Source organism: Chiloscyllium plagiosum, unplaced genomic scaffold, assembly GCF_037043375.1.
Source record: "Chiloscyllium plagiosum isolate Xiang-an unplaced genomic scaffold, Cpla_swu_hap1 HiC_scaffold_2, whole genome shotgun sequence".
Classification (NCBI taxonomy): Eukaryota; Metazoa; Chordata; class Chondrichthyes; order Orectolobiformes; family Hemiscylliidae; genus Chiloscyllium; species Chiloscyllium plagiosum.
This window is the reverse complement of record NW_028270140.1, coordinates 91,414,798-91,440,321: the sequence shown is the minus strand read 5'-3', so window position 1 is coordinate 91,440,321 and position 25,524 is coordinate 91,414,798. Positions and strand designations below refer to the sequence as shown.

Here is a 25,524-nt window from a genome sequence, read left to right as displayed (position 1 = left end):
CTTGGGGGTGTTCCAAGTAGAATAAATTTTAAAAAGATGCTCCAGCAACAACACACTGAGGGCAGTATTATCAGGCTAAAGGTCAGAGGTCTGCACCTCAGAGACAGCAAATGTCTGCCTCGAGAACTACTACAATCTAACTGGCTGGCAGTTCTAGCACTCACAGCACCAGGACAGAGTCATGGATGGGCACTGCTGGGACTGTAAACATCTCAGGATCACAGCATTGTTATGATCCAGAGGAGAAAGTGATGATTGCAGATGCCACACATTTTGACTGTGGTTCAGAGGAGACTATATGGTCCTTCATTGTTGTGGTTCTGTTCGCCGAGCTGGAAGTTTTAGTTGCAAACGTTTTGTCCCCTGGCTAGGTGACATCATCAGTGCTTGGGAGCCTCCTGCGAAGCGCTTCTTTGATGTTTCCTCCGGTGTTTATAGTGGTCTGTCCCTGCCACTTCCGGTTGTCAGTTTCAGCTGTCCGCTGTAGTGGCCGGTATATTGGGTCCAGGTCGATGTGTTTGTTGATGGAGTTGATGATGTCGCCTAGCCAGGGGACGAAACGTTTGCAACAAAAACTTCCAGCTCGGCGAACAGAACCACAACAACGAGCACCCGAGCTACAAATCTTCGCACAAACTTTGAACACTTATGGTCCTTCATGTCTGCGTGACTGAAGTTTCTCTTCCTTGAACAATTCTTGTAAACTTCTTCCAGACTTTCTCCAATGCTTCCTGAAGTATGCTGCCCAGAACAGTATATAATACTCCAGCTGAGTTTAACAAGGGTCCTGTATAAGTTCAGCATAACATACCTGCTCTTGTACTCAATGCCCCTATTTATGAATTACAGAAACTGTGTGTTTTATTAACTGTTTTCTCTACTTCAGCAAAGCCTTTAACAAGGTCTCACATAAGATACTGATAAAGAAAATAAAAGCACATGGGATACAGGGTAACTTGACAAGGTGGATTCAAAATTGGCTGAGTGGTAGGAGACAGAAGTTGGTGGACGAAGATTGTTTGTGTCTCAAAGTCGGTGTCCAGTATCACAGGGATCAGTGCGAGATCCCCTTATTGTTCATGATTATATAAATGATTTGGAAAAGACACGAGGAGGGATAAGAAGAGAGTTTGTAGATAATGGGAAGATTGGGCAGGTGGTAGACAATAAGGAAGAAAGTCTTGGGTTACAGGAGAATATAGACAGATTGGTCAGATGGGTACAACAATGGCATATGGAATGTAACATGGATAAGTGTAAAGTGGAAGAAGTATTAACACAAAGGAGTACTCAATGAATGGCAGGACAATAGGAAGTTCAGAGGAACAGAGGGATCTTGAGATGCTTGTCTACAGATTCTTGAAGGTAACAGGTCAGGTTAATAAGGTAATTAAGCAGGCATCCAGGACATTTGCCTTTATCACTGGTGGCATCATTATAAAAGCAAGGAGGTTATACTGGATGTTGTGGTTCTGTTCGCTGAACTGGGAATTTGTGTTGCAGACATTTTGTCCCCTGTCTAGGTGACATCCTCAGTGCTTGGGAGCCTCCTGTGAAGCGCTTCTGTGATGTTTCCTCCGACATTTATAGTGGTTTGTCTTTGCCGCTTCCGGTTGTCAGTTCCAGCTGTCCGCTGCAGTGGCCGGTATATTGGGTCCAGGTCAATGTGTTTGTTGATAGAATCTGTGGATGAGTGCCATGCCTCTAGGAATTCCCTGGCTGTTCTCTGTTTGGCTTGTCCTATAATAGTAGTGTTGTCCCAGTCGAACTCATGTTGCTTGTCATCTGCTTGTGTGGCTACTACGGAGAGCTGGTCGTGTCGTTTCATGGCTAGTTGGTGTTCATGGATACGGATCGTTAGCTGTCTTCCTGTTTGTCCTATGTAGTGTTTTGTGCAGACCTTGCATATGATTTTGTACACTACGTTGGTTCATGCAAGGACTGCACAAAACACTACATAGGACAAACAGGAAGACACCTAACGATCCGTATCCACTATAAATGCCGGAGGAAACATCACAGATGCGCTTCACAGGAGGTTCCCAAGCACTGAGGATGTCACCTAGATAGGGGACGAAACGTCTGCAATACAAATTCCCAGCTTGGTGAACAGAACCACAATAACGAGCACCTGAGCTACAAATTTTCTCTCAAACTTTGAAGGTTATACTGGAGCTGTACAAGACTTTGGTTAGCTGGAATACTGTGCGTAGTTCTGATCGCTGCACTTTAGAAAGGATGTGATTGCACTGGAAGAGATGGGGTGAAGATACACCAGGATGTTGCCTTGGATGGAGCAGTGTGCCATGAAGAGAAGCTGGATAGGCTCAGGTTGTTTGCTTTAGCCGACAGAGGATCTGACTAAGGTGTATAAAATTATGAGGACTTGGATGGGATGGATAAGAAACAGCTGCTTCACTTAGTTGAAGGGTCAATAGTAAGGGAACCTAATTTTAAAGTGAAAGATCAGAAGTCACATGACACCAGGTTATAGTTGGACTATAAAGTTGTTGGACTATAACCTGATGTCATATGACTTCTGACCTTATCCATCCCAGTCCAATACCAGCACCTCGACATTACTGTGAAAGGCAGGAGGCTTAGAGGGGATTTCAGGAAAACATTTTTCACCCAGAGGTTAGTTTGAATCTAGAATGGAAGGATAGTTGGAGCAGGAAACCTGATGACCTTTAAAAAGTACTTGCACGATCAATTGAATTGTCATAACATTCAAGGCTGTACACCAAATGCTGGGGGGTGAAAGGAGTGTAGATTTAGAGTCATTTTCTGTCAGTGAAGATTCTATGGTGTGAAAGGCCTCTTCTGTATGATATGACTTTAAGATTCTACCTGTGCTTTACAATGGTAGCCTTTATTTCATACTGTCTCCCTATGTTCTTTATACATCACATTTCTCAACAATGAATCCAATCTGCTACCTATCTGCTTATTCCTCCAACTTGACAATATCCTTTTGAATTTCCATTCTTTCACACCCACAGTTTATAATTCTCCCAATGTTGTGTGGTTTACAAATTTTGAAATTGTCCCCTGCAAACCAAGATCTGGATCATTAATAAATATCAGGAAAATTAAAGGTACTGACTCCTGGAGAATTCCACTACAAATCTTCTTCCAGCCCAAAAAGTATTAAATTATAACCCTCAGCCAATTTTTTAAGCATGTTGTTATTGTTCCTCTTACTCCATGAGTTATAACTTTCCTCATGGGTCTATTGTGTGGCATTCTAGTGAACACCTTTTGCAAGTCCACGTACACTGGCCTTCGCATCATCATCCTTTCAGTTACCTCTCACAAATTTCCAGTGATTTAGTTAAACATGAATTTCCTTTAAAGGAAAAGGTGGAGAATGATGCGATGTATATCGAGGTTGGTGGGTGGAAGGTGAGGACCAGGGGAGTTCTTTTGAATGCAGAACAGACTCGATGGGCTGAATGGCCGAATTTCTGCTCCTATGTCTTATGGTCCTATTTGCCTTCTGCAGCTGGTGACATTTCCTGCACATGGACTCGCTTAAGTTACAAGAAGCACTGATGACTCCCTGTGCACGAGAGGGGCATTCTGCTTGGCTGAGTTCATCAGCCAAACTGTAAGCTTATACCTTTGAATTACTTTACTTTCTTTAACTTTAAATTGTTAACTATGCAGGATTGATTAGCTCAGTTGGTTGGACTGCTGGTTTGTGATAATGATGCCAACAGCATGAGTTCAATTCCCGCATTGCTGAGGTTACCATGAAGGATTCTCCTTCCCATCCTCTCCTCTTGCCGATTGGTGGCCCTCAGGTTAAACCACCACCAGTTGTCTCTCTCTAAGCAGAGAACAGCCCTGTGGTCTGGTAAGTCTATGGCAACTTTCGCTTAATTTAACCTCACTCTTGTATAATTAACTATCATTCAGAGATTAATAGGAAGTGGACATTCTTCACCCTTACTCACAAATTGCTCCCACACCTGGGCCTACAAAGTCTTACTTTCTGCTGGATTAGAATTTTACTGCAGTTGGAATACGTTCCCAAACAGTAGCTCAACACCAATCAACTCATGAACAACAAAAGCGGAGTTCTGGAGCAACCCAGCAACTCTGGCAGCATCTGCAGAGAAAAACAGAAAATGTTTCAGGCCCAATGACTCTTTAGCAGTTCAGGAACTGACATGTTTCTCCAACACTCTCTGTTTCTGTTTCACATTTCCAGCATCTGCAGTTCTTTGCATTTCTTTTACTACCAATCAACTCATGCCTTTCCTGTGACGACATTTAGATATTTTGTTTCAAACTCAGCTCAACAGAAACATGCTCTCTCACTGATCTGACCGTTAGGATCCGGGTAACTAAGAAGCATCTTGACAAAGAGGTATAATAGCAACTGGAGTGAAGTCAGTCCCAGGCTGTTAGAGCAGGATGGGTTGCGTATAGAAGCGGTGAGGGAGGTTGGCACAAGTGGGGGATGTTCTTGACATCCAGAGGGCACCCTGTAATTCATATGCCCTCTTGCTGTCCCACTTTTTAAATTAAACAATTTTAAATCATTTTAGAAATAGCTTTTTGTATCTGACCCATCAACCACAGCAAAGCATTAGACGGTAGCGGAGGCAGACTGAAGCCTTTAAGTAGGCAGAAGTGGGTCCTGATGAAGAGCTTTTGCCTGAAACTTCGATATTCCTACTCCTCAGATGCTGCCTGACCTGCTGTGCTTTTCCAGCACCACTCTAATCTTGACTGAAGCCTTTAACTGCCTCCTACTTTGGGCTTTGAATCAGCATCAGGCCTAGAGTCAGCATCCCAGTGAGTAACTTGCTCTTCCTCAGTATTATGGGGAATCAGTCAGGGCAGCAAGCAGGTGGGCTTGGCTACTTGGCATATTTTATGTGCCCTCCCCACCCCTTACTGAAAACATTCCTGGCATGGGGATGGTACAAATCAAGCCCACTATTTCAGCCTTCAGTATTTTCAATGATAAAGCATCAACATTCCCTGGGATAGAGAATTTTAAAGGTATACAACTCTCTGAGTGAAAACAATTCTCCTCATCTTGGTCACAGATGATCAGTTCCTTTTTCTCAGACTTCAATCAGATCATCCCTTAACTGTGTAAGTTCAAGAGAAAACAGGCCTAATTTATATAACCACTGAAGTCCAGGATCAAATCCTCCCTCCAAGGTCAATATATCCTTCCTAAGGTGTAGTGCCCATATCTGCCCACAGTACTCCAGTGGATTCTAACCAGAGTTTTGCAGAAGTGCAGGATAATTTCTGCATTTTTGTACTCCCATCCTCAGACCAGCATTACATTAACTTTCTTGATTATTTGCTGCACTTGTTCATGACATTTTAAAGATCTATACACATGAACTCCCCATGTCTCTTTGGGCATCCATTGTATTTAACTTCATACCATCTGGAATCAACCCTAGGTTGTATTTTCAGTTGATGTCACCAAAGTGTAATATGTGAATGAGAAATAGGAGGAGTTACGGGGAGTTCTTTGTGGAACTTCAGAGATAATGGTACAGGTGCCAGAACAGAAGCCACTGCAGATGATCTTTTAGCCATGAATGGTTAGATAAAAATACAAGCAGATGAGTAAAAACTTGTCTAGTTGGTTAATAAAGAAGAAACCTCTTTTTTTCATAGAATCCCTACAGTGTGGAAAAAGGCCCTTTGGTCCAACAAGTCCACACTGACCCTCCAGACAGTAACCCTGACACATTCCCCTACCCTATTATCTGATATTTACCCCCGATTAATGCACCTAACCTACACATTCCTGAACACTATGGGCAATTTAGCATGGCCAATTCACCTAACCTGCACATCTTTGGATTGTGGGAGGAAATCGGAGCACCCAAAGGAAACCCACACAGATCCAGGGAGAATGAGTTGTTACACTACACTACAGTACACACTGTATTTTGATAATAGACCTTCCTCCATTATACATCATGGAAGGATATTCCCTTCATTTTTAGTATAAAATTTCCCAATGGCTTTTTTGCATGAGGTGACTAGGAAGACACCAGGTTTTGAGTTATGTAGAATTTACAGCACAGAAATAAGCCACTATGCTCTAGAGATCAATGTTAATACACTACAAAAACTTCTCTCATCCTGTTTCATCTCACCTGAGCAGTATAGTCTCCTGTCCTTTTCCTCACCATGTATTTATCGAGCTTCTCCTTAAATGCACTTATACTATTCATCTCAACTACTTCATGATGTACTGAGTATTATATTCTAATCAATCTCTGGGCTAAAACTGTTTTTCAAAATTTAATGCTGAATTTATTAGTGGCTAATCACTGTTTTCAAAGTATCAATTTATCTTAAACAAAATAGCGACAGCAGCACCACAGCTAGACCTTGTCACAAGACTATGATCCCTGCATTATTATCCAGAGGTCCTGAAATTATACATACATTGACATCGAGTAAGCTCAGGACAAGGTTTATCTCTACAAACTTCACACCTTAGCTACCTGAATAGGCACCATAGCAACTGGGGCAAAGCATTTAAGGGCCATCAAAATCATAAAACTGTAATCTTACTAGGAGAGAAAATGATTTGGAGATGCCAGTGTTGGACTGGGGTGTACAAAGTTAAAAACCACACAACACCAGGTTATAGTCCAATAGGTTTAATTGGAAGCACTAGCCTTTGGAGTGCTGCTTCTTCTTCAGGTGGTTGTGAGCCACACCCAACTGATGAAGGAGCAGCTCTCCAAAGGCTAGTGCTTCCAGTTAAACCTATTGGACTATAACCTGGTGTTGTGTGATTTTTAACTCGGAGAGAAAACAAATTTAAAATTACAATTTCCTTTAGTCTTATTTATGAATATGGTACTTACAAAAACTGGATGGAGATCAACTCCATACATCTCTAATAATTTGGCAACTTGTAAGTAATTGAGTTCTGCCTCTGCAGGAACTTGACCCCTAAGGAGAAAACAGATTTGAAAAATTGAACATTGCTGAAAACAGAGGTATGTTGCCAAAGTCCTTTGTCTTACATTTGTTAGGGCAAACATCACAATGTCAAATTTAAAACGAGCATAACAATTTATACCACAGGAGAAAGAGGATGCTGATTATTTAGCAGGTCAACACAGTTAGCAGAGCAAAGCTGCCTGCTCTTACAATCCTTTACAACCAAACTGATAAGGAAAGATGAATACTTACATTAACTTTTCAGAAGCTCATAACATTCTGAAGCACTTTACAACCAATTAAGTAACTTTGATGTAAAATACAGAAAAGTTATACATATCTTTTTGCACAGTGACAAACAGCTAAATAACAATGACCATATAATCTATTCCAGTGAATTTTGTTGAAGGATTTACACTAGCTGTGGCACCAAATGAACTTCTCTGCTTGTCTTCAAATAGATGTGGGCTCCATTACATTCGTAAGGGCAGAATTTACACTGGAACCAATTGATCATACTTCTGATAATGCAGCACTTTCTGTGTAATTTTATGCTGAATTCTAAACTTGACTACACAACCTATAACATGGAGACTGACTCCAAACCTGACACTTATTAAAGACAACATATAAGATTCTGAGGGAGCTCAGAGTAGAAAATGTTAAGAAAATGTTTCCATTCATGGGCGAATCTAGAACTAAGGGACATAGTTTCAAAATAGGGATCTTCATTTAAGATGTGGATAAAGAATTTCTTCTCTTAAAAAGTCACTAGTTTTTGAGATTGTTTGACCCTTAAAATAACTCCACAGAGTCCAGTATCCCGTCACCAAAAAGTCATCCTTTATTTATATGTGGAAAGTCTTTGACATTGATCCAGCTCCCACAGAGCCAGCTCTGAGTGTCAGAATGGCTGACTCTCTTTTTTCTTTCTTTAAATTTTTTCTTACACTGATCCAGCTCCCTCAAGAGCCAGCTCTCAGAGTGAGCAAAATCTCTGTAACACTCCTGTGTTTTTTTTCACCCCCACACTACTGCCTAACTGCAGTAGTGCTTATTTAACAGTCCTGTTTATTTTTGTGTGCAGGTGTGAGACACAGTGAAAGACACAAGGTGCACAAATCTTTATTCAGTTTCCACCACCAGGAAGAAAGGAAACACCTGAGTGGCATGTGACAAGCAGTGTCCTTCACATCAAAGGGCAATGCTGTGTGGTCAACCATTGAAGGGGAGGGCAGGGATAAAATCAAAATAGAGTTGGAGGGGGAAATAATGCACTCCACTCCCTGCGGTGCCCACCTCTCCCTGAACAACTCCAGGGTGTTGGTGGACACCACGTGCTCCTTTTCTTGAGACACCCGGGCTCTAATGTAACCGCGGAAGAGGGGCAAGCAGTCGGCCCTAACGACCTCTTCCACGGCCTGCTGCCTGGATCTGTTTATGCTGACTCTCTTTGTTTTTTTTTCTTTCTTTTTTTTTCTTTTATTTTCTTTTTAACCCCCACACTACCGCCTAAGTGCAGTAGTGCTTATTTTATCCCCAGCACCCATGGTGTGTGTGTGTGCAGGTGTGAGACACAGTGAAAGACACTAAGTGCACAAATCTTTATTCAATTTCCACCACCAGGAAGATAGGAAAACACCCGGGTGGCCAGTGACAAACACTGCCCTTCACATCAAAGGGCAGTGCTGTGTGATCAAAAACAGTGAAGGGGAGGGTAGGGACTAAATCAAAATAGAGTTGGAGGGAGAAATGATGCACTCCACTCCCTGCGGCGCCCACCTCTCCCTGAACAACTCCAGGGACACCCGGGCTCTAACGTAACCGCGGAAGCGGGGCAAGCAGTCGGCCCTAACGACCCCCTCCACGGCCCGCTGCCTGGATCGGTTTATGCTGACTCTCTGTTTTTTTTCTTCTTTTTTTTCTTTCTTTTTAAAAAGGGAGTGCAAACGCCCACACCCAATATACACTCCTGTTTATTTATTTATTTATTTATTTATTTATTTATTTCCTTTTTTCCACCTAAGTGCGGTACACTTCTTTTATTTTTTATTTTTTTTATTTTAACCCCCACACTACCACCTAAGTGCGGTAGTGCTTATTTTATCCCCAGCACCCATGGTGTGTGTGTGTGCAGATGTGAGACACAGTGAAAGACAAAGTGCACGAATCTTTATTCAAATTCCACCACCAGGAAGATAGGAAAACACCCGGGTGGCCGGTCTGACTCTCTTTGTATCTGTCAGCCAGGGCTACCTGATTGGACCAGGTTAACAGCCCCATTTAGAAAACTCATATTCTAATAAGTCCAGCTCGCCGACCTAATTACAGTCACTATAATCCTGTGGGCAAGGAGGGCTGGGTCACTGAATATATTCAAGGCAGTGTTAGGTAGAGTTTTGATTTGCAAAGGAGTAAAAGGGTTAGGATTAGGTTTCAGGAGATGAAGGAAACAATCAGATCATCCATGATCTTGCAGACATGATTGACAGAGTGTGCTCAGTTGGCTAAATTACTTATTTGTTTTATTTTGTCTGTACTTATGTACATATGTTATAAAGTTAGCCAAGAAAGCACTAATAATCTAAGTAGTAATTGGTTCTGAGCAATTTGAGTTCTAAAAAATCAAGAAGAGTAAGGACAATGGTTAGAAAATGATATCTTTATTAACTGTTTCAATATCAAGTATCAAAATTATTTTAAATACCACTGAAGATTTATGTGATATAGCCTTCATTGTTAAATCATTAATCATGGGATTGCTACAGCACAGGACATCATTATTCTGATCCTAACTGTCCTCAGCCTTTGAAGGAGCATACCCATGCGTGTCATAGAGCTGTACAATATGGAAACAGACCCTTCCATTCAACTTGTCCATACTGATCACATATCCCAAATTAATCTAGTTTCATTTGCCAGCGGTTGGCCCATATCTCTCTAAATCCTTGTTATTCATGTACCCATCCATATGCCTTTTAAATGTGGTAATTGTACCAGCCTCCACCGCTTCCCCTGGCAATTCGTTCCATATACGCACCACCCTCCTCATGAAAAGATTGCTTCTTAGGTTCCTTTTAAATCTTTCCCCTTTCACCTTAATCTCTCTAGTTTTGGACTCCTCCTCCCTGGGGATAAGATCTTGACTATTCATGCTATCCATGCCCCTTATGATTTTATTAACTTCTATAAAGTCACCCCTCAGTTACCGATGCTCCAAGGAAAATAGTCCCAGCCTGTTCAGCCGTTCCCTATAGTTCAAACCTTCCAACTCTGGCAACATCCATGTAAATTTTTTTTGAACCATCTCAAGTTTAACAACATTTTTCCTACAGCAGGGAGACCAGAATTGAATGCTGTATTCCAAAAGTGGCCTAACCAATGTCCTGTAGAGTCACAACATGATCTCCCAACTCCTACACTCAATCCACTGACCAATAAAGGCAAGCACACCAAACATCATCTTCATCCTCCCACCTTTTCCCTATAGCCCTGCTACTTTGTCCTTTTCAGACAATGATCCAAAATCCCTTCGAAAGCTTCTTTTTCAGGCAGTGCATTCCAGATTCTAACCAGTGTCCGCATTATTTTTCTTTCCACCATGTCAATATTCCAATCAAGGAAACGGTACTCATTGGCTAACATCATAACCAAAACAATACTCAGAAAGACAAAACTGGATGGAGATCAACTCCATACATCTCTTAGTCAGAAATCAAAAAAAGAGCTTCTGACTAATTTTTAAGGACACATTTATATTTATTAAATGTAGAAATTAAAAAGTAGAGAATCAGTCCCAAGTGTCAGTTTCATCAAGTTTCATGGAGGGCTCTTCTCCATGACTCCGAGGGAAATCTCTCACCACATCTTACTAATTCGCCTCAAAATCTGCCTATTCTGTCCTTATGGCTCTTCCTCGCCCCAATCCACCTCCTTTCTACCACCCAGTATTTCCAGAGGAACTCGCCAATCAGCAGATATTTGGATACCTGGGCACCACATACCATCTTTTAAAGGCCACTGGGCACACAGACAAGTACTGGCATTCCAAAACTGCTCCCCTCAGTCATTCCAAAGATGTTGGAGAAAGGAAAAATGACATTGCCGTTCTCCAACTGGGACCTGGATGGGCTGATCCAGAGGAGCGGTTTCCTCTTTCTGGAATGCTGGCAAAGGATGCTCCACCAGCAGATTCTGGCAGCTTGGTTTGAGATTGCCATCTGGGTCAGTACTGTGTCTATGTTCTGGAGAAATGGCCAGCAATGCCACAAGATGTTCAATGACCTTTACTGCTCTGCCAGGGTAAGTGCTACACTCTGCTACCCCACACACACTTTATCTCTACTGCTGCACCAATCTCCCACCAAGGCTCTTGATCTGACACTCTCACAATTACATGCAACACCTTCCCTCAGTCTTTCTTCCCAATCCCCCCGACACTGCTTACCCTGCATTGTTTCTGTACTGCCTGCTCACTCACCTTGGGTGCCTCACCATCTTCCCTAGCACTAACAGCTAATCCACCCAATTTCACCTCACTCAATCCATCCTTTGTTGTATTACAAGAGAAAACAGTCTTGCACTCAGCAGAAGGAGCAAGGACAAGTGGAGAGGTGCCTGGCATTTGGTACCTCATCCACTACGAGGAGAGAAGCCTGGCCCTCACAGAAGACCAGGGATATTGAGCCCCTGACTTAGTGAGAGATAGTGTTATTGTCAAAGGTTACAAGTCCACACCAACCCTCTGAAGAGTAACCCACCCCAACCCATTCCCTTATTTCTCTATATTTCCCCTGACTAATGTACCTAACACTGATGAAGGGTTTATGCCTGAAATGTCGATTCTCCTGCGGATGCAGTCTGACCTGCTATGCTTTTCCAGCACCAAACTCTCGACTCTGATCTCCAGTCCTCACTTTATCCTACTATAGGCAATTTAGCATGGCCAATACACCTACCTGCACATCTTTGGCATGTGGGAGGAAACCGGAGCACCTAGAGGCAACCCAAGCAGGCACAGGAAGAATGTGAAAACTCCACACAGACAGTTGCCTGAGACTGGATTCAAACCTAGTTCCCCGGTGCTGGGAGGCTGCAGTGCTAACCACTGAGCCACTGTGCCACTCCAATCAGGCTTTACCATACCATACCAATTACGGTTGACCCCCTCACAATTGCAATCCCCCTCCCTCCAGCCTGCATCCCCAAGATACCAAGAAGAGGTTCCCAAGTCTCCTTCCTGTGGCAGCAAACCCCAATATGCCACCCACTTCCTTCACTTTAATTTCTCTGGACGGATCCAAGAGTCATTGGCCCCGCCCCCTGTGAGCTCTGACCTCTGACCAATGCCTCTACATCTCCTGAACGGTGTTAGCCATACCCCTCAAACTAGCTACTAGGACCTACGGTGAACAACTTACCAGAGACACAAACCCTTAAGCCAAGAACTCTTCACCCAGATGCCTGACTGTGGACAATCCTGTGGGCCAGTATCAGAGGCTGCCCTTGACTTACAGTGCAAGAAGCCCCTGTCTGATGGGTGCCTGCATGGACTCTGATGAGAACAGATCTCCTACAACTTTGAGACATGGCTGCCCCCTTCACTCCGGACTGCTGACAGCACGATAAACTGCCTGTTTTCTGATGATGCTAAAAGGCGAGGCAAGGCAAGACATGGATGCTGAAAGCATGCAGGTAGCCAGGATGTGCATGAGTGCAAGTGAGCAGCTCTGAGTGCTCACCTGGTCTAATCCATGAGCTGGTCTCTGGCCTTGCAAAATGCTCTTGTAGCAGTCTTTCAAATCAAGTTGGCAGTACACTCTGTGATGCAGGTCTTGATGTCTGAAGTGTCCTGCAATGGGACACAACTGAATGGGAGCGGTGTCATAAAGGTCACGAAGGTTAGGTAATTATTGGATACAAATATCCATGGATGGAGGGTGCTTGTGGCTGTTGTCCACGTTTCATGCCCTGAAATGCTTTGTGTGGTGACCAACTTGGTGGCGCTCTGTGAGCTGAAGTTACCAGATACCCACTCCAACTTCTGTGTCAAGAAATTCTTGGCTCCAAGTTTACTTGCAGTGGGTTGTAGGATAGGAAGCTGCACATTAATGAAGGGAGATATGCAGTTTATATAAAGTCATTAAGAAGCAATAATTCCCCTGAACAGGTAACTCCCCATGCCCTCGCAACAATCTCACTTCAACACCCAGAACTTAGTTAAAAGATGCAGTGAGAGTTGTTCCCAACACAGAGATAGGCCTCTGGATTTTTCATGCAATTCGAGTCATTAAGACGCACAGCCTGGAAACAGACCCTTCAGTCCAACCCAACCATGCCGACCAGATATCCCAACCCAATCTAGTCCCACTTGCCAGCAGCCGGCCCATATCCCTCCAAGCCCTTCCTATTCATATACCCATCCAGATGCCTTTTAAATGTTGCAATTGCACCAGCCTCCACCACTTCCTCTGTGTAAAAAACTTGCCGCTTAGGTCTCTTTTATATCTTTCTCTTCTCACCCTAAACCTACGCCCTCTAGTTCTGGACTCCCCCACCCCAGGGAAAAGACTTTGCCTATTTATCTTATCCATGCCCCTCATGATTTTAACAACCTCTATAAGGTCACCCCTTGGCCTCCAACGCTCCAAGAAAAACAGCCCCAGCCTGTTCAGCCTCTCCCTACAGCTCAAATCCTCCAACCCTGGCAACGTCTTTGCAAAACCTTCCTGAACCCTTTCACGTTTCAAAACATCCTTCCGATAAAAAGGAGACCAGAATTGCACGCAATATTTCAAAAGTGGCCTAACCAATGTCCTGTACAGCCGCAACATGACCTCCCAAATCCTGTGCTCAGTACTCTGACCAATAAAGGAAAGCATACCAAATGCCTACTTCACTATCTTATCTACCTGCGACTCTACTTTCAAGGAGCTATGAACCTGTACTCCAAGGTCTCTTTGTTCAGCAACACTCCCTCGGACCTTACCTTACAAGGATGCCTTCCTTGAAGAAGCTCTCTTCCTCCCTCTACAAGGATTCCCTCCTCCCTACCTTTTATCTTAGCCTGCTGGGCACACTTTCCTCATTCCTGAAGAAGGGCCTATGCCCGAAACGTCGATTCTCCTGTTCCCTGGATGCTGCCTGACCTGCTGCGCTTTTCCTGCAACACATTTTCAGCCCTTACCATTAAGTGTATAAGTCATGCTAAGATTTGCTTTCTCAAAATGCAGCACCTCGCATTTATCGAAGTTAAACTCCATCTGCCACTTCTCAGCCCATTGGCCCACCTGATCAAGATCCGTTGTAATCTGAGGTAACCTTCTTCACTGTCCACTACATCTCCAATTTTGGTGTCACCTGCAAACTTGCTAAATATACCTCATGTGCTCACATCCAAATCATTTCTATAAATAACAAAAATGATTAGACCCAGCACCAGTCCTTGTGGCACTCCACTGGTCACAGGCCTCCAGCCTGAAAAACAACCCTCCACCACCACCCCCTACCTTATAACTTTGAGCCAATGGCTAATTCCAAATGGCAAGTTCTCCCTGTATTCCATGAGATTTAACCTTGCTAACCAGTCTCCCATGGGGAACCTTGATGAACGCCTTACTGAAGTCCATATAGATCACGTCAACCACTCTGCCCTCATCAATCTTCTTTGTTACTTCTTCAAATACTCAATCAAATTTGTGAGACATGATTTCCCACGCACAAAGCCATGTTGACTACCTCTAATCAGTCCTTGTCTTTCCAAATACATGTACATCCTGTCCCTCAGGATTCCCTCCAACAACTTGCCCACTACCGACATCAGGCTCACCAGTCTATATTTCACTAGCTTATCCTTACCACCTTTCTTAAGTAATGGCACCACGTTAGTCAACCTCCAGTTTTCTAGCACCTCACCTGCAACTATCGACGATACAAATATCTCAGCAAGAGGCCCAGCCATCACTTCCTGAGCTTTCCACAGAGTTCTAGGGTACACCTGATCAGGTACTAGGTATTTATCCACTTCTGTGCATTTCACGACATCCAGCACCTCTTTGTTACCATCTATTTCCCTACATTCTATATCTCTCCATGCCTTTTTCCACAGTAAACACTAATGCAAAATACTCGTTTAGTGTCTCTTCCATGTCCTGTGGCTCCACACAAAGGCCGCTTTGCTGATCTTTGAGGAACCGTATTCAATCCCTCGTTAACCTTTTGTCCTTAATGTATTTGTAGAATGCCTTTGGATTCTCCTTGACCCTATTTGCCAAAGCTATCTCATGTCCCCTTTTTGCCTTCCTGATTTCCCTCTTAAGTATACTCCTACCGCCTTTATACGCTTTTAAGGATTCATTCGATCTATCCTGTCTGTAGCTGACATATGCTTCCTTCTTTTTCTTAACCAAACCCTCAATTTCATTAGTCATCCAGCATTCCCTATACCTACCAGCCTTTCCTTTCACCCTAACAGGAATACACTGCCTCTGACTCTCGTTATCTCATTTCTGAATGCTTCCCATTTTCCAGCTGTTCCATTACCTGCGATCATCTACTCCCCAATCAGCTTTTGAAACTTCTTGCCTAATACCGTCAAAATTGGCCTTTCTCCAATTTAGAACTTCAACTTTTAGGTCTGGTCTATCCTTTTCAGTCACTATTTTAAAACTAATAGAAGTATGGTCACTGGCCCCAAAGTGCTCCCCCATTGACACCTCAGTCACCTGCCCTGCCTTATTTCCCAAGAGTAGTCAAATTTTCTGCCATATTTCTCCGAATAGCCCTTGTCAGTCAGGATCTATCAGATCCTTGAGTGTTACATCCTCGAGTTTCTATGCTTCACTTCAAACATTAGGAATTCATCAGTAACAGTGATAAAAACACAAAAATTATCTAGGACTGATCAGGCAATTCACAGCTTCAAGGGCTGTTTGACCGCAAAACTAATTTCAAATCACATATTCTCACTACACACCAACTGTGGCATTTACATGCACCTTTACTCAATTGCCTTTCAACACTTCCATTTCCACTACCTTTAATACTTTCACTAATCCTACACTGTCCTTGCTCACCTCCTTTTCTCTATCTTGCACGAACTCCAATTTTGACCTATCACCTTCATCCCCTTCCCCACTCACCTATTGTACTCTATGCTACTTTCTCCCCACCCCCACCCTCCTCTAGCTTATCGCTCCATGCTTCAGGCTCTCTGCCTTTATTCCTGATGAAGGGCTTTTGCCAGAAATGTCGATTTCGCTGCTCCTTGGATGCTGCCTGAACTGCTGTGCTCTTCCAGCACCACTAATCCAGAATCTGGTTTCCAGCATCTGCAGTCATTGTTTTTACCTCTTACATAACTTCCACCCTATGCATCCTAATTCATCATCCCTTTTCCTTATTGCTTTGGTTTCTCATCACCCTCCCTCACAAAGGTTTAATTCCTCATCTTATAATTCATGCATTACCCCAAAATGCTGCAGAGCAGGAGATTAATACATATTACCACTATTTTGCAAACAATAACAGTGTGACTGATGACAAATTTATCAGATGAAAATCCGAATTAATTAATCTACATGTGGGTTATACCTTTGTAGAATTCAGTGAATCCTAGGAAGTCATCTAAAATAGATGATAGGCCTCTTACAAATGTGAATAAGAACTATGATGCTTGATACTGGTCTCCAGAGACTCAGCCAGTCCTGGGCCCGTTCTGCTCAGGAATTTTCCACGGTCATTTGGTATAAACAGCATTTCCTGATCTATAACTATTTTCGGGGTGTTACGTGTATCCTCTATGAATAAAATACAAATATCCCTTCCATTTCCTGATCTATAACTATTTTCGGGGTGTTACATGTATCCTTTATGAATAAAATACAAATATCTCTTCAATTCTATTATTAATTTGAAACACTCACTTTCTATAGGACTATTGCTCTCTTTGTTAATTCTATTTTAACAATATCTATATAAACACTTACTCTTTTTATATCTCTAGCTTTTTCCCCCACATACTCTAATTTTTCCCTCCGTATTAATGATTTGGTTGTTATTTGCTGCTTGTTATATTCTGTCAAATCCTCTGCACTAAAAACCAACTTTGTGCAATTTAATGTTTTATCTTTAAGTACGATATTACCATTAATCTTTTTCAGTCAACCACAGTCAACCACAGATAGTAAGCCCTTCATTCCTGATGAAGGGCTTTGGCCTGAAACATTGATTTTCCTGCTCCTCACATGCTGCCTGACCTGCTGGGCTTTCCTAATCTTGACTCTAATCTCCAGCATCTGCAGTACTCACTTTCCCCACAGATATTAAGACCTGCCTTTGGACTGTTCTTTTACTGTTGAAATGTACATATTCTGTTTAGGCTGAAATACCCCATTGAAATGTCTACTACTGCTCTTCGCAGCAGAGAGCGGCGGGAGCTGGGCGCAAGTTCAGACGGAGCGCAAAGCCGGTCAGGAAGGTAAGTGATTACTATATAAAGAACTTACCTCGACGCCAACGGTCTTTTCGCAGCAGAGAGCGGCGGGAGCTGGGCGGAAGTTCAGACGGAGCGCAAAGCCGGTCGGGAAGGTAAGTGATTACTATTAGAGTAGGTGTGTTCTAAACCCCAGATCCTACAAAGTAGGGTCTCCCTCCCTCCCTCCTCCTCTAACCTTAATTAAGAGTCCACAGACGTGCCACAAAAAGAGGGTCTAAGGAAGTTTAGATCGAAGAGTGAGGCTTCAGCTCAGGACTCTTTGACAAGGAGGTTGAGTGAAGTGATTACACCACAGTTGAAGAGGGTGAACACATGACTGCCCAGCTGGTTCAGTGCGCTACGTGCTTGATGTGGGAGGTCAACGACTCTGGTGTGTCTGGCTTGTATATGTGTGGAAAATGTGTGCACATTCAGCAATTGACCGAGCATATTGCAGCACTGACGAAAGAACTCGAAGACCTTAGGCTCATCCGAGAGAACGAGATCTTTCTGGACAAGACCTTCAGCGATGTTATTACACCAATCATGCCAGAAGAGAGCAGAAGAGAGCAAATGATGAGGAAGGCAGAGAGGAGACAGGTGCAAGAGACCCCGGGAGAAGTACCTGTCAAGAACAAGTTGAAGCTTTTGGAAGCAGAGACTGATGACACTGCCAGTTCGCAAGGCGGCCAAGTTTGTCAATCAAAAGTTGCCGCAGAGGCAGAGCGGAAGAGTCGGACATCACACAGAGCCGTGGTAATAGGGGACTCCATAGTGAGAGGAACTGACCGGGGTTTTTGTGGCAGCAGACGGGATTTAAGGATGGTGTGTTGCCTTCCTGGTGCTAGAGTGAAAGACATTGTGGACAGAGTGCAGGAAATCCTCAAGGATGAGGGTGAAGAGCCAGAGGTAGTGGTACATGTCGGCACAAATGATGTCGGGAAGAAGAGGAGGAACATACTACAGCGAGACTTCGGAGAACTAGGAAGAAGGCTGAAAAGCAGGACGTCCAAGGTGATTATCTCCGGTTTGCTTCCAGTTCCTCGGGCTAGTGTGGCCAGAAACAGGGAGATAATGGACTTGAACGTGTGGTTGGGGAACTGGTGCAGGAAGCAAGGATTTAAGTTCTTGGATCACTGGGGTATATTTTGTGGTAAACATAAATTCTACAAGAGAGACGGCTTGCATCTTAATAGGTTAGGGACCAGCATTCTGGCAGGCAGGTTTTCTACTGCAACACCACGACATTTAAACTAAGTCGCGGGGGGGAGGGGACAAGCTGGATGTTTAAAAAGGAAATTGAAGGGAAAGTTAGAACAAGAGAAGTCAAGAAAGACAACTGTATTAATGAGGCAGAAAACTCGGAAAGGCATCATGCTGTAAGGTTGAGTGAAATAAGGGTTGATGGGAAGGGTGAGAGCAGTAACAAATTAAAAATACTATACATGAATGCACAAAGCATTAGACATAAGATGGATGAGCTTGAGGCTCTTTTGGAAATTGGCAGATACGATATTGTGGGGATAACTGAGAAGTGGCTTCAAGTGGACAGGGCCTGAGAAATGAATATTCAAGGATACACGTGCTATCGTAAGGACAGACTGACGGGCAGAGGGGGTGGGGTGGCCTTGTTGGTAAGGGACGATATTCAGTCCCTTGCGCGGGGGGACCTAGAGTCAGGAGATGTAGAGTCAGTGTGGATAGAGCTGAGAAATACGAAGGGTAAAAAGACCCTCTTGGGAGTCATCTACAGGCCCCCAAACAGTAGTCTGGATGTCGGATATAAGTTAAATCAGGAGCTGAAATTGGCCTGTCGCAAAGATGTCACTACAGTTGTTATGGGGGATTTTAACATGTAGGTAGACTGGGAGAATCAGGATGGTATTGGGCCTCAAGAAAGAGACTTTGTGGAGTGCCTCAGAGATGGATTCTTAGAACAGCTGGTGCTGGAGCCGACCAGGGAGAAGGCAATTCTGGATCTGGTATTGTGTAATGAACCAGAATTGGTCAGAGCCCTCGAAGTGAAGGAGCCATTGGGAAGTAGTGACCATAATACAATAAGCTTCAATCTGCAATTTGAGAGGGAGAGGGTACAGTCGGAAGTGACAGTACTTCTGTTGAATAAAGGGAATTATGGTGCTATGAGGGAGGAGCTGGCCAAAGTTCAATGGTGCAATACCTTAGCAGGGATGACCGTGGAGGAACAATGGCGGATATTTCTATGTATAATGCAGAAGTTGCAGGATCAGTTCATTCCTAAAAGGAAGAAAGGTCCCAGGAGGAGGCATGGGCGGCCGTGGCTGATGAGGGAAGTAAAGAAACATATAAAGTTAAAAGAGAAAAAGTATAACACAGCTAAGAAAGTGGGAAAACTGAGGACTGGGAAGCTTTTAAAGAGCAACAGAGGATTACTAAGAAGGAAATACGCAGAGGACAAATGAGATACGAAGGTAAACTAGCCAAGAATATTAAGGAGGATAGTAAAGGCTTTTTTAGGTATGTGCAAGGCAAAAAAATTGTTAGGACAAAAATTGGGCCCTTGAAGACAGAAACAAGGGAATATATTACTAGTAACAAAGAAATGGCAGAGGAATTAAATGGGTACTTCAGATCTGTGTTCACTTGGGGAAGACACAATCAATCTCCCTGAGGTAACAGTGGCTGAAGGACCTGAACTTTAGGGAATTTATATTTGCCAGGATTTGGTGTTGGAGAGACTGTTAGGTCTGAAGGTTGATAAGTCTCCGAGGCCTGATGGTCTGCATCCCAGGGTACTGAAGGAGGTGGCTCGGGAAATCGTGGATGCGTTGGTGATTATTTTCCAGAGTTCAATAGATTCGGGGTCGGTTCCTGAGGATTGGAGGGTGGCTAATGTTATACCACTTTTTAAGAAAGGTGGGCGAGAGAAAGCAGGGAATTATAGACCAGTTCGTCTGACCTCAGTGGTGGGAAAGATGCTGGAGTCTATTATAAAGGATGAAATTACTGCACATCTGGATAGTAGTAACAGGATAGGACAGAGTCAGCATGGATTTATGAAGGGGAAATCATGCTTGACTAATCTTCTTGAATTTTTTGAGGATGTAACTATGAAGTTGGACGAGGGAGATCCAGTAGATGTAGTGTACCTGGACTTTCAGAAAGCTTTTGATAAAGTCCCACACAGGAGGTTAATGAGTAAAATTAGGGTGCATGGTATTGGGGGCAAAGTACTAGATTGGATTGAAAATTGGTTGGCTAATAGGAAACAAAGGGTAGTGATAAACGGCTCCATTTCAGAATGGCAGGCAGTGACCAGTGGGGTACCGCAGGGATCCGTGCTGGGACCACAGCTTATTACAATATATGTTAATGATATAGAAGATGGTATCAGCAATAACATTAGCAAATTTGCTGATGATACAAAGCTGGGTGGCAGGGTGAAAAGTGATGAGGATGTTAGGAGATTACAGGGTGACCTGGACAAGTTAGGTGAGTGGGCAGATGCATGGCAGATGCAGTTTAATGTGGATAAATGTATGGTTATCCACTTTGGTAGCAAGAACAGGAAGGCAGACTACTACCTCAATGGAATCAATTTATGTAAAGGGGCAGTACAGAGAGATCTGGGTGTTCTTGTACACCAGTCAATGAAGGCAAGCATGCAGGTACAGCAGGTAGTGAAGAAGGCTAATAGCATGCTGGCCTTCATAACAAGAGGAATTGAGTATAGAAGCAAAGAGGTTCTTCTGCAGCTGTACAGGGCCCTGGTGAGACCACACCTGGAGTACTGTGTGCAGTTCTGGTCTCCAAATTTGAGAAAAGACATTCTGGCTATTGAGGGAGTGCAGCGTAGGTTCACGAGGTCAATTCCTGGAATGGCAGGATTACCTTACACTGAAGGCTTGTATACCCTTGAGTTTCGAAGATTGAGAGGGGATCTGATTGAGACGTATAAGATTATGAAAGGATTGGACAGTCTGGCAGTAGGAAACATATTTCCACTGATGGGTGAGTGCCGAACCAGAGGACACAGCTTAAAATACGGGAAAGACCATTTAGGACAGAGATGAGGAGAAACTTCTTCACCCAGAGAGTGGTGGCTGTGTGGAATGCTCTGCCCTAGAGGGCAGTGGAGGCACACTCTCTGGATTCACTTAAGAAGGAGTTGGATAGAGCTCTCAAAGATAGTGGAATCAAGGGTTATGGAGATAAGGCAGGAACAGGATACTGATTAGGAATGATCAGCCATGATTATATTGAATGGCGGTGCAAGCTCGAAGGGCTGAATGGCCTACTCCTGCACCTATTGTCTATTGTCTGTCTGTTGTCTATTACTGCATTCCTATTAACCTATTCCTTAGTCTTTTTTGCCAGTTCACTTTAGCCAGCTCTGCTTTCCTGCCCTCCTAATTGCCATTATTTAAGAAAACCAATGAATAAACATCAACCTGCCTGGTTTAAAATTCAAATGACGCTTGGCAGTTAACAACTAACCACCATCTTACTCATGCTATAGTAACATGTCTATCAATCAGAGTCGACTTGTCACAAATCAGCACTTGCCTATCATACTGGAAGGGTTGAGTTTCTGGTTTGCTTTCTTCCAAATTTAAATGCAAATATTTAGTGGTAGCAGACTACTAAAGTGTAACTCTCTCCTCATTAAATTAAAACAAAGAATTGTTTATGCTCTAATATTCTCATGCAACCTCTTCTGAATCCCATTCAATTAAGATCTTTGCCACTGATTTCAATTCCCACTTCAAAATAAGCCACTCCAGAATAAGTATACTTGGAAATGTACTCAACATTGTTGTCTGGGCATTGAATGTGCCAGTTACCTGGCAGATAAGTTACCTTTACTGATAGTTGTCCAGAGCAATTACACTTCATAACCTGATTTGCCCAACTCCTTTATCGATTTTGTGTTTCTAATTTGAATAGTTAGATTTTGTTTTACCTTTAAATCGATATTTCTTGTGAATTGTGGTGATGTGCATGAGATGAAATACTGAGACAAGATGCACCCTTTTTCAGCTATACTGTGAGGTAGACTGTGGCTAAATATATTCACCCTAAAGACTAACATATATACTTTCCTAATAACAGTGTTGCGAAGTAACAAAGACATATTTACTCATGCAATGTACAATTTTGTGCTCAAAAACCACAAAATCCATGCAACTTGTTTCAATTGGATGGTGCTTCATCCCTGTGGTCTAAAACAGAATGGCAAACTGTATGTTTTTTCTTGTTAGCAGTTGGAGACTATTTTGAATGCTTTATTCCATAAGACCATAAGACATAGGACCATAAATTAGGCCATTCAGCCCATCGAGTCTGCTCCACCATTCAATCAAGGCTGATAAGTTTCTCAATCCCATTCTCCTGCTTTCTCCTGTAACCCTTGATCCCCTTGATACTCAAGAAACTATCTATCTCAATTTTAAATATACTCAATGACCTGGCCTCCACAGCCTTATGTGGCAATGAATTCCATTGATTCACCACTCTCTGGCTGAAGAAGTTTCTCCTTATCTCCATTCTAAAAGGTCTTCCCTTTCCTCCAAGGCTGTGCCCTCAGGTCCACGTCTCTTTTACCAATTGAAACATCCTTCCAACGTCCACTCTGTCCAGGCCATTCGGTATTCTGTATGTTTCAATTAGATCCCCCTTCATCCTTCTAAAGTCCATCAAGCATAAATCCAGAGTGCTCAAGCATTCCTCATATGTTAAGCTTTTCATTCCTGGGACCATTCTCATGAACTTCCTCTGAACAGGCCAGTACATCGTTCCTGAGATATGCGGTCCAAAAATGCACACAATACTCCAAATGTAGTCTGACCAGAACCTTAGAGCACCTCAGAAGTACATCTCTGCTTTTATATTCAAGTCCTCTCAAAATATATGCCATCATTGCATTTGCCTTCCTAGCTACTGACTCAACCTGCAAATGTACCTTGAGAGAATCCTGGACTAGAACTCTCAAGTCTCTTAGCACTTCTGATTTCTGAATTTTCTCCCCATTCCAGTAGTCAGAAGTACGCAATAGACAGTTATAATAGTTCACACTGGAATTTCTCACTTGCAAAGGGTCTTGTTCTGAGCAACTCTTTGTTCATTGATTCAATATATCACTCATTACTTTCTGAAGGATACTTTCTGTTTCTGTGAAGTTTCAAGAGGTTCTGGATAACTACTCAAATTAGAAACACAATATCTATTAAGGAGTTGGGCAAATCAGGTCATGCAGTGTAATTGCTATGGACAAGTAGCAACTAGGAGAAAGTGAGGACTGCGGATGCTGGAGATCAGAATCGAGAGTGTGGTGCTGGAAAAGCAGGAGAAGACCAGGAGAATCGACATTTTGGGCATCAGTCTGAAACGTCGATTCTCCAGGTCCTTGGATACTGCCTGACCTGCTGTGCTTTTCCAACACCACACGCCCAACATGGACAAATGTCAGTAAAGGCAACGTATCTGTCAGATAACTGACATATTCAATGTCCAGACAGCAATATTGAGTACATTTCCAAGTATACCTATTCTGGAGTGGCCTATTTTGAATTGGCAATCAAAATTAGTGCCAAAGATCTTAACTGAATGGGATTCAGAAGAGATTGCATGAGACCATTACAGCATAAACAATTATTTGTTTTAATTTAATGAGGACAGAGTCACATTTTAGTAGTCTGCTACCACTAAATATTTACATTCAAATGTGACGAATGGCTACTCGGACAAAGTACTGCACAGTTAGTGACATAGAAAGGACAATATTTCATGTTCGTTACCTTAGGGGGTAGTTTGGAAGAAACCAAACCAGAAACTCAACCTTTCTAGTCCTCAAATTTTGTCAGAATGGAGCAGCACAGATTGGCAGTGTTGAAATAACTATCGAATATCAAAGAATCTGGAATGTCTACAATAACTGTATATTACAAGTATTCATGGCCGCTTTCACAAGAAAATAAGAGCTTCTAAAGTGCCATTAGGAAATTGTTTTAAGTTTAGCAAAGCTAAACTAGGTAAATAGGCAACTGAATAGGAATCTCAAAGCAAACCAGGTCACTACAAAAAATGAAAATGTATCTGAATAAATGGAAGAGATTATCAGGGCATCCATTTCTTCACTACAAAACCAATTTTAAAAAAGCGACTTCCAGTTTCTGAAAAAATATTCTCGTGCAGAGAAAAAAGGGAGAGTTTATAGTAGTTTAATCAGATATATATTTTGGTAAGAATGAGATTGCCTGAAACAGGTCGAGATCCTTTTTCTTTTATTTAACCTATTTTTCCTAATCAACCTGTTCAGAGATGTTATTACACACCTCTAGAGCAGAGTGGGACTCAAATTTGGGTCTCTTGGTCTGGGGCAAGGACATGACTGCTGCATGACAAGAGGGCCCACGCTATTCTTTTCACAAGAGATGGAAAGACTCTTTTAAGGTGATTGAACTTCAGATAATATTACACAACACAAAAGCAAAATTATGGATGGCCAACCATTTGTAATAAAATGCCTAACAATATGTTACAAATATGATATTATTAGTACTTATAGCTAACAAACTTTCTATTCAGTCAGAATACCTCGGGGTCACTCCAGATTAAGGATCTGGAAAAACATCATATATCCTGTTTACTTTACATTGTAACATTGTTAGAGATAAAATGGCAAAGTAAATAATGCAGAAGTAGTGCTGTCAAATGGCAAGCTCCATAAAATAAAGTGATTTAACCTACATCTGACAGGAGGACAAACTTGCTGGACACACAGCTGATCCATTCATTTTGAAACTAGGGTGTACAAAGAGTAGCTTATTCAACTACAGTTTGATTGAACACACCAAGAAGAAAAGATCATTTATATAGTATCTAATGTCCAAAATGCAATTTGGACAATGGATTAGTTTTGAATAAATGTCGCTTTAGATGTGGCAATATTTTTGCTGCAAAATATTTAGTAAGATTTATTACAACACCTATACATGACTGAGAGTTTCATGATTGGATATCATATTTATATTGTTACAAAATACTTTATATTTAATATTTATTGGAGGACTTAAATTTTGAAGGAAATATTTGTTTTGTAGACATATGTCTTCCTTCCACAGATG

General features: G+C 42.6%; 1 protein-coding gene across 5 annotated transcripts in view; it reads right to left on the bottom strand.

The window, feature by feature from the left end:
• epb41l4a (erythrocyte membrane protein band 4.1 like 4A) overlaps window positions 1-25,524 on the bottom strand; it is a 303,990-nt gene that overhangs the window by 122,241 nt on the left and 156,225 nt on the right. For all 5 annotated transcript variants that reach the window (XR_015760856.1, XR_015760851.1, XR_015760853.1 and 2 more), the window contains exon 8: window positions 6,867-6,954. Coding sequence is in view for 2 of the 5 variants with exons in the window: in XM_043710600.2 (XP_043566535.2) it covers window positions 6,867-6,954 (88 nt within the window). In the remaining 3 variants the exon portion in view is untranslated. The remainder of the gene's footprint in view (window positions 1-6,866; window positions 6,955-25,524) is intronic.